General features: G+C 38.2%; 2 protein-coding genes across 2 annotated transcripts; both read right to left on the bottom strand.

Annotated features, from left to right (window-relative positions):
• Window positions 1–65: 65 nt before the first annotated feature.
• On the bottom strand, window positions 66–12,825 carry LOC125236564 (probable ATP-dependent RNA helicase pitchoune). Its single transcript, XM_048143411.1, has 9 exons — window positions 12,300–12,825; window positions 11,703–11,852; window positions 10,698–10,862; window positions 9,856–9,994; window positions 9,090–9,252; window positions 6,426–6,578; window positions 3,703–3,870; window positions 2,523–2,700; window positions 66–547 (listed from the first exon to the last, which is right to left on the bottom strand). The coding sequence occupies exons 1-9, from the start codon at window positions 12,547–12,549 to the stop codon at window positions 504–506; spliced, it is 1,410 nt and encodes a 469-aa protein (XP_047999368.1). The 5' UTR covers window positions 12,550–12,825; the 3' UTR covers window positions 66–503.
• Window positions 12,826–13,591: 766 nt separating this feature from the next.
• Window positions 13,592–15,796, bottom strand: LOC125237601 (glucosidase 2 subunit beta). The gene has a single exon (XM_048144745.1). The coding sequence runs from the start codon at window positions 15,727–15,729 to the stop codon at window positions 14,152–14,154; it is 1,578 nt and encodes a 525-aa protein (XP_048000702.1). The 5' UTR covers window positions 15,730–15,796; the 3' UTR covers window positions 13,592–14,151.
• Window position 15,797: the final 1 nt, after the last annotated feature.

A 15,797-nucleotide genomic window follows, 5' to 3' on the forward strand; every position in this document is an offset into this window, starting at 1 on the left:
CAACATCTTTTATTGGTTAATAAAATGTTGGAATTTCATTATAAAAAGTTAACTAATAGGTAACAATATACAATATGAACAATATACCTACTTTTTGACAACATTATTGATCGTTATCAATTCCAATATACAGGCACATATCTCTCATTTCAAACTAGTCTAACCTAACGCGGTTAGGAACCTCACATATACCATTGTTTTATATCTAGATTTTAACTTTACCGAAAAGCCAATCGTAGCTAATATCGCTCATAATTAATTTGTGTCATAATATTTGCAATTGAGTAGAAATTACACTTGATAGAACAATCCACAGTAATCGATATGACGAAGTCTATAAATCATTTTCCTGTTTTCTGTGACATAGGTCATATGACTTGATATCCCTTATCTCAGTCAACAGTGTTGCTGTTAATGCTCGGATAAAGTTCAGTGTTTATAACAACATCTTGTTACTTGTATGATAACAGCGAAGTGGTTGTAAATACGGGAAACTGCAGTCTTCATGAAGTTGTATTCTTCTTGGATTTCTTCTTTGGTTTCTTTACTGTAAAATCTGTAGTAAGGTATTATAGTATGACAATCGAACTCATACCAGTATTATACTGGATAAAGTCTATCACGCCAGGGTCCGTCCTTGTAAATACGTGTAGTACATTTTTTTTATTAGCGTACAATGTAGTACAATTCTCGTACATATTTTCTGATTAACAAAGTTGAAAATTGGACTGTTACATAGTGAAATAGATAGCGCCCGCCAAAAAGTATGCTTCCTAGCGGTGACATATTGATCATTGTTTACTTGTAAATACGTGTAGTACATTTTTTTTAAATTAGCGTACAATTCTCGTACATTTTTTGACGTGACTTTGGATTCCGTACGATACCATGTCACGGCCTGGCCACGGACACGCGCGAATTGCGGCAGCGGCAGCGGCGAGCGGTGAGCGGGAGAAACAAAAGCCTAAAAATGCATTTAGGATGCCACGAACCGCCGCCGCTGGCGACAACGCGCGCGAATTTTGTCGAGCGGCGGGCGGCAGCGGCGCGCGGTGCGACGCGCGGGGGAAACAAACGTACCGCGCTAGTGGACGACGCCACGACTTACAGCGGCGCGACCAGCGATATTAGCGGCACGTATCGGGCGGTTCGCTACCGACCAAAAAATATTAGACGATTCGCTCGCGAAATGGACTCGCGGAAGCGCTTATCCCGGAAATATTAGATAGGTAACTTATGATTAGGTATACATTTTTGAATGTGATTTTGACGTTACCAAAAGGCTGTTTTTTATACTAGTAAGTGCCATTAATTATTATATACAGAGAGTAGTGTTTTTAGTTATTTTAAATATTTGATACTGAGAATTTTATAGTTGTTTTAGTATTGAGATATGTAATCGAAGGGTTCGATGCTCATTCTGGTGTACTCGTAAAATTTCTCCGGGTACTTTCTGTGTTCTTCATACAAAATTGTAAATTCGCCATGTGTACGTCTGTTAGTTTCGTGTAGTCTTCTCTCAGATTTAAAATATCCTGCCTGAAATATGTGCTGCTTTCGAGAAACTGACGAGCAATTTTGGATAACACCATTTTGAATCCGTCCCCTCCGCTCGATGCCGCTGACGCGACTGCGAAGTACGTGGCATGCTTCCCGCTCCGCGCTTCCCTACCGCGCCGCGCGCCGCCCCGCTCGCCGCTTAGACCAAGTCCGTGGCCAGGCCGTCACAGCTAGAAAGTATGAGACGCGATAGGGACGCATCGACGTGGTAAGCTGTATCACACCAGTGTGCTACGCCCGCTGATGGCAAGGCGGCATGGCGAACTTCCCCGGTGTTGTAAAACAAGTACAGTAGAACACGCGTCTATTGTCAAGACGTTAGAGTGCGTATTCCGATATTTGTGAGAGCTTTGGCACCTCTAATAATATACTTATCTGACAGCGACTGTCCATTCATTGTTGCATGAAGACGCCGCATTCTAGCAGATAGTTTGCGCTGCTCATAGGTACTATACTTTATTCATAAACGCTTACTAAAGTCACACCTCGGACACTGGCGATCAAATATATGAAAGAGGCGCGTTCCTAGCACACAGTGTAAGTCTATCACTCGTGTAGGTGAACGCGTAGTCACGTAGGGGAGACAGGGGCTTGTTTTAACGGGGGTAGGTATTAACAAGCATCTAGCTCCTAAACTATACACGACAGGGTACCAATTTCAATATATACTATGCTTGTATGAGTGAAATATGACAGGTCGACTGCTCGCGTTTTTGACAGGCGGTAACTGGGAGGTAACCGAGAGGGAGTGGGCGGTACTTTCAGCGGGGAGTGGGAGTGGCTATACTGTTCGATATTACCCTTTATTTATACTGTGCTAAAGTTGACAAGCAGCCAATAAGTCGGAACGGGACAAACGAGTATTAGCGGCTTATTAACCTTAGTATTAAACGTTTTAGAATAAGAGGGTTTGTTTTCAAATTTATGACGAGCATAAAGCTACAGTGTAATTAAAAGGATACAAAAGTCGTTATGTGGTGTTTCCAAAAATCCAAAGGCTTTGGCAGCTAAGTTGATATCCAACGTATCGGTGTTGAAAATGTTCTTCAGTGGATGAGCTTTGTAACACCTCAGGAAAGATAGATATGCCTTTCTTGCCAAGAGTTTCATTACGCCATTCTTGAGTATCAAATCTTCAAGCTGGAAAATAATTTTCTTATTAATAGCCTCGTAAGGCCCAATGTACATTTAACATTACACTGTACATAGTTGTTGCAAACAAATTTGAATCTTTCATGAACCAAATAAAGTAGAATTTCCCTTGTTACATTGCTTTTTGAAACAAACGAAAATCTTACCAATTTACTTATAGAACAAGGTTCAAATTCAAAATGGGAAATCTAACTATGAGTAGACCTTACGAGGCTAAGATAGAATAGAAAAGGTCCATTAACATGGTTATGACTTTTGAGAATGAGAAATCTTAGTACACAATCATATCGTAAAGTGGTTATTCAATATCTATATACATAGAAATAAAAATTGTCTACTGTTGCAATAATCATAATTGATAGGACAAATATGCAAACACCTATAGGTAATATCCACGCCTAGTCGTGTGCCCCAGAGGCCTGGCACAGGTGGGAATACGAGTAGGTTCATTCAATCATTCCCGTTTGTTCCTGCGGCCATCACTTAGAGCGGTGACAAGTGGGAATGCACTCATTTTATGTAGGCATTTCCCCTCCATGGTGCATATATCTACTGGGATTTGTCCCTATCATCGCCAGGTTTTTCGGTTAGATCACTAATAAAATAACTGCATCGACCCGTCTTGAGCGCGGTTGTTTTATGCAAAAGACGTAGGTATCGTTTCACACATCATGCAACATATTGAAAAATGGCAATACAATTTTCATTTAAACGATACTGCAATTACGTTATCGCCGGATTAAAAACAGGTGTGCGACAAAGGCATTGCATTTGACGCTGCGTTAACCGCATAAAACAGCGTACATTAATATAACACTTTGTTATCGAAATATCTGTACGACGTGTATTGACCTGATTTGTACAACATTGTAGATACTGTAAGTATGTTTCATAAACGTCAAGATAAAATTCCAATTGAGACCGCATTGATTTGGAAAATGACACATTTTCAAGGATGCTGATGTAACTATTCGCAAAAAAAATACCTACCATTCTCTGAATATCATCGGACGGGTCCTCAAAACTGTATTTATCTAAGTATACTTTTTCAGTTTTTAAAAAGCGTATGAATTCTTCTTCCTCTGGCCTTAATAGTATTACAGCATTTCCGGTGTTATTTAGGCCTCTCGCTGTCCGGCCAACCCTGTGAATATATTCCTAAAAAAACAAGGAAAACAATATATAAGTAATAGGAGCTTATTTATTGATATAAAAAGGCAAACGATAAGTCGTAGTATCTACTCGGTGTTACTCGTAGATACTAGCTGTTGGCGTATGACATAACCACGCTAGCCAGCCGTCAACGTGAATATTTTATGAGCATAATAGACTCTACACACGCTATACCAACTGGACAATACATGCGTATGGTAGCACCCATAACATTGCAAATACGGTATGAGAATTTACGGAGCGAACGAATTATCGGACCCTAATTTCCATTAAAAAATTCGCAACTCGTACTACGATTACGCTAATAACTCTGAGTTGTGTCTTGTGTCCTTAAATTATGTTGACTGGTAGAATCGACTTTTAAATTATGAAAATTAGTTAACAAATTGGCACTTTTGTTTCTAGTCCTTGTGCATTAAAACCCTCGCAACGCTCAAGATTCCACCGAAACCCTTGCTACGGTCGTGGTTTTGGCCCCTTGTAAAACAAATAACTATTGTTATAATATGTCATTATTTGTTGAAGTGATGCGTGTGACGATATTCATTATATGTGCCGTTCTCGAGCAAAAGGTACCAAATATTAGCATAAACGTAAGGCCAATCTAACATGCCATTCGCATGAAGATACGACGCAATTTCGTCCTTATGGTAAGCGGCAATGTGGCACCTTTATAATACCTTTATCTTCAAAATGTCAAATATGTATAATGACTAGTTCAATAGGCTAAGCTATTGCGAGTATTAGTACCGGGTCGCTGGAAAGGTTGCACATGGACTATAGTAATAGTCGCTAATTAGGCTAAATAGGGCAATTAGAAGTTTATGACGCGTAATAGCCGGCGCACTGAACGGTTATGACTTATATTTAATCACAATACTCGTGTAGTCATTTGCCGTAAATTTATAACACTGATAACAATACAATAGTATTTATTTTCAATGTCTTTCTTGAATAAACATTACATAATATTCATATATGTTTATAAAATTATTGTAGCGTTTAGACGCTAAAATAAATAAATAGTGGTTAGCCACTATTTTTTTGTGTAAAGCGAAATAAGATAATTTTTAAGAAAAAAAAACCGCCGCCTTTGGGGTTCTGATGAAAGCTACTTGCGAATGTTGGATTATGTAGAAATGTAGGTTTTTAAAGCTGATTTTAATACTTTAATTATTTGATGGCAACACATTTGTCATTTGATATTTGCCAGTCGCTTTTCGGTAAAGGAAAACATCGTGAGGAAACCGGATTAATCCTAATAAGGTCTAGTTACCCTCCGGGTTGGAAGGTCAGATGGCAGTCGCTTTCGTAAAACTAGTGCCTACGCCAAATCTTGGGATTAGTTGTCAAAGCGAACCCCAGGCTCCCATGAGCCGTGGCAAATGCCGGGATGACGCAAGGAAGATGATGATGATTTGATGGCAACACAAATGAATATACGTATACCGTTAAGGTTTGAGGAGTTTCCTCAATTCCTCATGAATCCGATTATAAGAAATCGAAGCTTGACAAAATTTGACTTGAAAACTCAATATTCTTAACAAACATAACTAAATCAATGTCACTGTTCTGAACTTAAATGCATGTTATTCTTATAAAAATACCAAAGTCACTATAAGTGTGCCGTTCAGATTTAAGGAGTTCAGTTCTGATCTTCATCAGCAGTTCCACTGCACCAAATGTCACTGTTCTGGACGTAAGTGCATGCTGTTCTTATAAAAATACCAAAGTTCACTATAAGTGTGCCGTTAAGATTTGAGGAGTTCGGCTCTGACCATCATCAGCATTTCCACTTCACCAAATGTCACTGTTCTGGACGTAAGTGCATGCTGTTCTTATAAAACTACCAAAGTCACTATAAGTGTGCCGTTCAGATTTGAGGAGTTCGGTTCTGACCATCATCAGCAGTTCCACTGCACCAAATATCACTGTTCTAGACGTAAGTGCATGCTGTTCTTATAAAAATACCAAAGTCACTATAAGCGTGCCGTTCAGATTTGAGGAGTTCCGTTCTGACCATCATCAGCAGTTCCACTGCACCAAATGTCACTGTTCCGTACGTAAATGCATGCTGTTCCTTAATAAAAAACACAAAAATCACCATATGTGTGCCTTTCAGATTTGAGGAGTTCCCTCGATTTCTCCAGGATTCCATCATCAGAACTGGGTTCTGAGAAAAATGGGACCAATCTGTATGCATATACATTCAATCAAAAAAAAAAATTCAAACTCGGTCCAGTAACGACGGAGATATCGTGGAACAAACATTGAAAAAAAAAAACATACAGACGAATTGAGAACCGTCCTTCCTTGAGAGATTTGAGGCGGCGGTTAAAAATACGAATTCAGTTACAGCGTAATCTAATGGCAATGCAATATTAGGGATGACCAACTATTTGAAAAGAATATCGGCGAGTTATACTCGAACGGTTTATTAAATTGAATTTAAGTAAGGATATTTTATTTTGATTTTAGATAATCCGATACCTAAAGAAAAGTACTCCGATAAAAGTTCGTGTAAAGAAATGGCGAGTTACCTTAGGATCCGTAGGAGGGTCATACTGTACTATCCAATCGACGCTCGGTATATCCAATCCTCTGGCCGCCACGTCAGTGCAAAATAGGGCTCCGCTCGAAGCTTCAACAAAGTTTTGGTATGCTTCCTTCCTTCTGGCTTGGCTTTGTCGGCCCTAAAAAATGGTTATCCTTGAAACTTCATCTTACAAGATATTTATATACGCCTCTAGTTTTCTACAAATATATCATACTAGCGTTAGAAAGAGACAAAAAGTAGCCTATGTCACTCTCTATCCCTTCAACTATCTCCACTTAAAAAATCACGTCAATTCGTCGCTCTGATTTGCCGTGAAAGACGGACAAACAAACAGACACACACACTTTCCCATTTATAATATTAGTATGGATGATATGACATTTCAATCACCTCTTCTTACCGGCGTAGAAGACCCGAAACAGTGGGTTAACGTAACGTAACACAGTGGGGTAATGACCATGACGAGGACGATCGAACTATAAATCTATTGTATATGTAGCTAATGAATGTAATATAAGCACTGTTTGCTTATGTAGATTACCAAGCTCAGCTGTATCAACAGTGTTTTTACTTTCCAGACTGCAACTAGGTAAGTAGATACATGTGTGTTTCTGCGGGCGCAGCACAATAGTTCGATAAACTTTATCGCATCTGTGCATCCCTATCGCGCTTACAAATAGTGCGCATGCACAAAAGACGGTCTGCCTGGTGTAGGTTTGGTTTATGTATTTACGTAGGTATTTCGACTATTTAGCCCTCATAAGCTAAACGTAACACTAGCATAATTATTTTTGGACATTATTGCAGTGTGGTAGGGTGGACATTAGTATAGGTAGGTGGGTAAGGTGGGTCAATTACCAACAACCGAACTCATGTCAGTTATAGAATAGCAGAGCCGCCTGATCGGAAGCAGTCATCGCTGCCCATGGACGTAAACAACGTCAGGGCACATAGCTTTAAAACATGTGTGTTGATTTACATACATATAGTCTAAAGGATCTACCCTGAATAGGGGCTAAGTTATGGGAACTCAGGAACCTACGATTTTTCCGACTTTTGCGCAATTGTAAATACGAGGGTCATGCCAAAAGAAATTAGATACTCAAAATTTACATACTTTATTCTTTATTACAGCTATCTATTTTTTCGAAGTATTCACCGTGAACACGTATACACGTTTTCATCCGTCTAAACCACTTAGAAAATACCGATGACCACTCTTCTTTAGACACCTCAGAAATTTCGTAATTATACGCAGCCAACGCATCTTCTTTGTTCTCAAATCGCCTTCCTTTTAATTTTTCTTTAATTTTAGGAAAAAGATAAAAATCACAGGGGGCTAGGGGAATATGGGGGGTGGGGCAGAATAGTCACGTTTTTTGAGCTGAAATAGTCAAGTGTTCTAGCGGAAGTGTGCGGGGCAGCGTTGTCGTGGTGCCAGAGCAGGTGCCGGGTTCCTAACTTCGGCCGCTTGTCACACCAAGCTGACAGTACTCTTGGGGCACAAACTGTCACATACCATTCTGAATTAACTGTCTTTTGATCTTCTAGCACTATTGTAGCAATATGTCCCGTCTTGCAGAAAAATGAGGCAACCATTTGTTTTTGTGTGCTTCGGGTTCGGCGACATTTTGTTGGCTCATCTTCAAAACACCATACTGTGGACTGTCGCTTTGTTTCGGGATCGTAGTTATATAGCCATGTTTCGTCACCTGTAAGTATATCATATACGTTTTTGTTCTCGCCTGCGTCGAATTTATCTATCATAAATTTGCACCAATCCACGCGACGGTCTTTCTGTAAATCGGTGAGCTTGTGCGGCACCCATCTTGAACAACGCTTATGAAGAGACAGTTTACTATGAATTATAGTTTGCAATGCTGCTGATCCAATGCCCAGTTCACGCTCGAGCTCTACATATGTAATTCGTCGGTTCGCGCGAATATTTTTTTCCACAGTCTTTACATTTTCTTCAGTGACTGCGGTTGGCGGCCGTCCGGTCTTCGCCTCATCTTCAAAGCTCTCCCGTCCTCTTTTAAATTCAGCAAACCAATTGAAAACAGTTGCACGTGAACACGCAGACTCTCCAAAAGTCGAGACTAAAAGCACACCTCGGACACTGGCGATCAAATATATGAAAGAGGCGCGTTCCTAGCACACAGTCTAAGCTCGTGTAGGTGAACGCGTACTGAGCTAGTATGAGTGAGATATGACAGATCGACTGTTCGCGTTTTTGACAGGCGGTAACTGTGAGGTAACCGAGAGGGGGTGGGTGGCATTTTCAGCGGGGAGCGGGAGTGGCCATACTGTACGATAGTACTCTTTATTATACTGTGCTAAAAGTTCAAAACACTCTTGAGGTGTTAAACCTTTTTTAAAGTCATAATATATCATAACACGAAAATCACGTCGAGTAAGCTCCATTGTTGCGAAAAATTCCCGCCAAAATTATTTATAAAAAAAAATAGGAATCCTAAGAATTTCCAAGTGTTCCATTTTTAAATTTATAAGCAGATAACCTACCTTTACATTGGTGTATAACTGGCCAGTATCAATCAAATGACCATGGAGTATCTAACTTCTTTTGGCATGACCCTCGTAACAGATTAACTACCTTAAAGTAATATCACAAAAGCAGGTTACTCACATGTATACTTAAAACTGATGCTTTACAATGATTCCTAAAGAATTCGTAATGGAAGTCTACTGACTTGCATGATGAAAAGAACACCATGACCTTCAACTTCTTGCTTTTTCGTAGCATTTTGTACAGCCAAGAGAGCTTCTGTTCTACAGGAGTTATGTAATACCTAAAATGAGTAAAAGAGATTTAAGACTAATCATTAGACAAGACTAATGATGTGCAAGTTGCGGAAATATTCCAAAAACATCTTAAATTTCTTGAAAAATTCACGAAACTTTCACGAAAAATAAAGGGAATTTAAATTTATGAAATGGAAAGTTTCCATCCATACAAAGTATGGAAAGTTTCCGAAGTTTTCCTATGTGAAAATTTCTGAATTTTGGAAACTTTCCGTCGGCACATCAGTAGACAAGACGGGTCCACACTGAGCAAGGCAGGTCGCGAGGCAATTCCCTCGCGCGGCAAACGTAATATGTAGACCCAACGTGCCTCGGCCGTAGCAGTGCTCGGGTTTTGCTCATGTGAGCAACCTGCCTCGCTCTGTGTGGACCCAGCTATTGGCTATTAATACATGTTCTACCTATTTTGGATTAGTTTAATAGTCTTAATCCCTCAAGATGCCTAGTTTTAAACATTGAAAAGTTACCATTGAAAACAATAGGTTAACGATGCCGGATCTGTGTTTAAGCATACGAGGGGATAAGAAATTTTGTACAGTTCTGTTTAGTTATATTCATATTTTCCTCATTAAGTATAATAATATAATCACCCTTGCTTTAGTCCAGTGACAGTGGACTGTGATTGGTCACTTGTTGATATTATGACTGGATCTTCCCTTAGTGCTAACCTTGCTAGATTCTTCACATTGCTGTCCAGAGTAGCACTGAATAGTAAAGTTTGCCTATTTCCTAAAAAAGGTAATGTAAACTGAATTTAATTTTGTTAGTGGAACTTTTACTTAGAGACCATTGAACCAAATTTTTAAGGAAAAATAATAAATCATCTAAAATGTTGTATGCCTTGGAACAAACTACAAAATATAGTTAGTAATTTTATTGTAATAGCAATTAGCAGTCTGTTTGTAATGATAACAGAAAACTTTGAAATAAAACCTAAATTAATAATTCTAATGAACACAAGTTGAATTATAATCTATTGAAAATATTTCAACTTGTGCTGTCCGTTCTGCCCTAGGGGTGGACAGAGGGCGCTACGAGTCCTTGTATAGATTACTCATATGAGAGATAATTTCGACCTCGACAGCTGTGACCTGGGTGGCCGAGCGGATTAAGAGGCATTTCCCGCGATTGGAAAGTACGCTGGTTCGATTCCAGCCTCAGGCACCAGAGGACTTGGTCACTTTTTCTTTCATATGTGTAATTTATTTCGGTTTTAAATTAATAATTACCTTCTTTCTTTACGTTTGGTTAAAATAATGGGCAAACACAAAATATAAAAAAAAAACTTTAGATTCTTATATAATAAATATCAAACAGGGACAGAAGCCTGTTCATTTTTATATGAGGAAGGGGGTGAAATTGGCAAAAAAAAATGTTAGCTTAGTTTACATAATAAAATATTGATGCTTAGGCTTGCGCAGCTTATACATACTTGGAAGCAGCTTAACTATCCCAGTGATGTGTTTTTCGAAGCCAGCTTCTAGCAGTTTGTCAGCCTCATCTACCACTAGGCATTTCAAATTCTTTACATTAAAACATTCCGTATTTTGTAGATGGTCAAATAGACGCCCAGGAGTGCTCACAACTATGTTAACTCCTAAAATGTATGAAGCAATTAATACAATTAATTAAAAAAAATAGTGAAGGCTCAAAAACACCTGAACATATAGTACAAATATTTAAAAAAAATGCTTTTCATCACCGACGTTAGACAGGCCTAGCCTAGTGTGCCAGGCCTGTCTCATGGAGTCAGTCCAAATATTTCCATTTTTAGGGTTCCGTAGCCAAAATGGCAAAAACGGAACCCTTATAGTTTCGTCATGTCCGTCTGTCCGTCTGTCCGTCTGTCCGTCTGTCCGTCTGTCACAGCCGATTTACTCGGAAACTATAAGTACTACAGTGATGAAATTTGATGGGAATATGTGTTGTATGAACCGCTACAAAATTATGACACTAAATAGTAAAAAAAAAGAATTGGGGTGGGGCCCCCCATACATGTAACTGAGGGATGAAAATTTTTTTTCGATGTACATACCCGTGTGGGGTATCAATGGAAAGGTCTTTTAAAATGATATAAAGTTTTCTAAAAAACATTTTTCTTAAAGTGAACGGTTTTTGAGATATCAGCTCTCAAAGTCGTAAAAAGTATGTCCCCCCCCCCCCTCTATTTTTATAACTACGGGGTATAAAATTCTAAAAAAAATAGAGGTGATGCATGCTAATTAACTCTTTCAACGATTTTTGGTTTGATCAAAGTATCTCTTATAGTTTTTGAGATAGGTTGATTTAACTGTAATTTTGGTTAAGTTATTGGTTTATTATATTTGCTGCTACGGAACCCTTTGTGCGCGAGCCCGACTCGCACTTGGCCGGTTTTTTTATATTTTATTATTGTTTACAACATACTACACTAAAAATAATTCAGTTTTTGTTTTACCTTTTTTCAAAACTAATAAATCTTTAGCTTTTTTCTCTCCCCCGACAATTAAGGAACATGTTAGGTTGATATTCAGAAGCAATTTCTTCAATACATGATGTATTTGCAGTGCTAATTCCCTGGTTGGTGTTAAGATAATGCAGCCTGTGCCTAAAATAGAGATTTAAAATATTAACAGCATAATATTTTCAATAGTTATTTATTTGCATACAATACATGGACCCTGAAAGGGTATAGCAAAATTGGTACTTTACAATGTCACGCTCACACATAGCCTATTACTTATCTCAAACTATATTTCATTGTCTGCTTGATAAACATCTGACATTGTGTATATTGCTAAGAGGTGTTGGAATAAAATTAAATATTAGGCGGGTCACACAGATCAAGGGTGCTCGCTCTGAATGGAACCAGCCAATGTTGTCAACAATTTCTAACCTCAAAAAGTTTTCTTTAAATCATCTAGAACCAAACTAGATCAGGCAAAATTTATAATATTTTTGAATGGCTTGATTTAACAGTACTATTTAAGAAAATTTCTGGCTTTCATAGAATTTATACCATGTTTCAACGAAGTTACAAACGTTTACCACTTACCATGTTTGGTGGAGAATCCTAAATTAATTAATCTTTCAATCACAGGTATTAAGAAAGCTAGGGTTTTACCACTTCCAGTTTTTGCTGTGCCAATAATATCCTTTGCTAATAAAATACACGGGAGAGATTCCGCTTGAATTCGAGTTGGCTTTGCATGTCCCATAAGGCTTAAATTTTTTAACAATTGGTCACTAAGTTTGCCTTTTAACATTGAAAAACTCGAACCCTTGATAATATCTTCAACTTCCATCCTTAATTTAATACAATGGCTAAATAAATAAACTAAGAACAAATAAACTTTGTAACATCAACATTAGAATAGAAGGTGATAAAGAGCACAACCACAGTAACCACACTGACAATGACAAGTGACATTGACGTTTAAAGAGTAACGTTCAAAAACAACGAATATTTCTATTAGTTACAAGCAATCAGTATTTGTACTAATTGACAATGTTAAGCACAAATGGCGGACTTAACGTAATAAGGCATTCTCTACCAGTCAACCATTGGGTAAAACACTTAAACTCGGGTCCTTTACAACTGCATATACTCTCGTTAGTCAATATTGTCAGAAAAAAAAGGCGTCATCAATATTAATTAATAATAATATTAATAAATATTGGGGACACCTTACACAGATCAACTTAGCCCCAAACTAAGCAAAGCTTGTACTATGGCCGTGTGATATATTGTTGGATAGGTATTGAAAAATGAATAATGGGTGCTAAGCGACGATATACCTACTTAAATAGATAAATACATACTTATATACATAGAAAACATCCATGACTCAGGAACAAATATCTGTGCTCATCACACAAATAAATGCCCTTACCGGGATTCGAACCCAGGACCGCGGCTCAGCAGGCAGGGTCACTACCGACTGAGCCAGACCGATCGTCTCCGATCAATAGACGATTTTAATACCTACTTACTCTTGACACCTATGTAAGTTGTGGTTACCTATAATTAGATAAGCATCAGTTAAGACTTTTGTAACTAGATTTAAGAGCATGTAAGATGTATTATCTGTTGGTAATCCTAAATAAATAAAATAAGTCTTAAATAAAAATATATAGAAAACATTCAAGACTGAGGGACAAATATCTAAATAAATAATATCTATTAAACATAAATGTTAGTGATAATGATGATAATAAAATTGATAACGGTCAACTAAAAAGTGAGGAACTTAGAAATATACCTGTTTGTTTACATCATTAGACAAGTAAAAGTGAATTCACTGTATACTGGATGTGGACCAATGGCAGACTAAATAAAACGAATTATTTTAAAACAATCTATTTAATCACAATTACTTTTTGTTCACTCATTATTCCCTTTTAACATAAAACAGCCTTAAGTGATGAGGAATGTGTGAAAATAGAAGGCCTGTCTAGAAAGGATGATCATATAAACCAATCACTCGGTTTAATCTGTGATGAAATAGGCAAGCCAAATTAGCATTTGCGTTTACAGTAATATACAGTCCACCTGATTTTATTAATTTAATTAGAATGGCGGAAAGTTGTTCCCATCTGGACTGGCCTTTATTGATGCAATCCTAAATCTGTTCACAAGAAAAAAATAAATTAAGTAATAAATTTTAGAAAAATAATACATTAAATGAATTGAATCATGATTTGAGAAAAATAATTTACTTTATACTAATGAAACATTTCTTACTACTTAAATCTACTTCTAGGTACTTTAATTATGAACATTTATTATGAAGAAAAATCATGCATCAGTAGAGTTGTGACATTTTCTCCTTAGTGAAAAAACTATTGACTGAAAAATGTATACATCTAACTTACAACAAACACAGTGTATGTAGCTCACCAGGAGCTTACAACTCGTCATGAGTAGAATGTGCTTGGGACACATTATTGTCACAAGCTGCAGGGGTAGTTAGCTCCGCTTTGTATTCACAACGGAAAGGCTCGGTGACTGACAGTATCTTAGTTTCTAGTCCACAGTGTATATTCACAGTGGTTATTCGGTTTGGCCCATTCCAGCAGGCCACTCCATTAGTGTACTTCATCACAGAATATTTCTTGTTTTCTTCACCTCCCCATTCTCCCCAGTTACCTAATCCAACTTCAGAGCCTCCATTCTTGGACTTTTGTGTAATTTTCTGGAACATACAGAGTCTATAAATGTATTCTTTATCTTCATATTCAAAGCACTGGCCATCTAATGTTGCAAATTCCTGTTGCAATCCATAGTCTTTCTCAAGATTATGCTGTATGTTTTGAATGCTAGAGTCAATCTCACGTACGGCTCTTTCAGCATCAGTAAACTGGCGTCTTGCCTCAGTGGCTTCATTTACCAATTTTTGAGTTTCCTCATCATACCCTTTATTATGATCTTGTTCCAGATCATGGTCATCTTCTTCCAGAGGCAGCTCTGAATCATCCATGTTCTCATCCTCAGCCCCTTCCAAGTCTTCATTCTCGAGCTCCCTGGAGAGGTCATCTGCATCTGTTTCTCGAACAGACTCATGTTCTTCTTCTGCAGGTTTAAACATGCCCTGTTCCATCATCAGCAGTGGTTTCAACATGGGCCAGGCTGTAGATATGAATAGCTCCAGATTAACATTCTCACTATCCCCAAAGAAATATTGATATTCCTCTTGGTCCACTTCACCATCCTTATTTTTATCAAAAACATTAACAACTTTTATTTCTTCTACAGATAATTGGCCATCTTGGTTTGAATCAAACCTGTTGAATTGTTCTGTGGCATCCTTAATGGTTTGTTGGTTTTCCTCTTCTGCTTTTCTTTGTTTTTCTTTCTCCTCTGCCTCTCTGTACACTTTAAGTGCTTCATTCTCTTTCTCTTCTAATTCATTTTTAATGGCTTCTTTCTCTGCTTTGATAGTTTCAGCCTCTGATTTATCTTTTTCTAATTGGGCTAACTGTTCTGCCATTTCGTTTCTTCTTTTGTTACCTTTTTCGATTAGTTCTAATCTGATCTGGCTTCCTTCTTTGTGTAGCTCGGATAGCCTAAGAGCCTCGGCCCTGGCTTCTCGGCCAAGCTCCTCACAGGTATTCGGACACGAATCGGGTTCTGCGTACTCGTCGGTTCCATCGCAACAGTCACACACTCCGTCGTTGACCCGCGAGCTAGGAATGTTTTGCGCCCGATGACCTGCATTCGTGCAATGGAATACACCGTTCAGGCAAGCTGAGGTTCCCGGTTCGTCGCTGCCGTCAAAGCAGTCACAATAGTCGTCGTTTACATAGCTAAACGGAATTGTAACAGTTCCGTCGAAACAGGTAAAGTCTTTCGTCGGCGAATACAACGACGCTTTCGATAGAGAAACCCCGCGAGGTCTCGGCACATCGGAATGAGCGCATATTAGAAAAGAACAAATAATAAACGCGAGCAAATGCATTAGTCTATGATACGAGGAAAGTATCATTATTAATTTAAAATAATATTCCTAAATACCGGTCAATCTATCGAGTTATCGTGAAGGGTAACGTGTAT

Source organism: Leguminivora glycinivorella, chromosome 2 (assembly GCF_023078275.1).
Source record: "Leguminivora glycinivorella isolate SPB_JAAS2020 chromosome 2, LegGlyc_1.1, whole genome shotgun sequence".
NCBI lineage: Eukaryota > Metazoa > Arthropoda > Insecta > Lepidoptera > Tortricidae > Leguminivora > Leguminivora glycinivorella.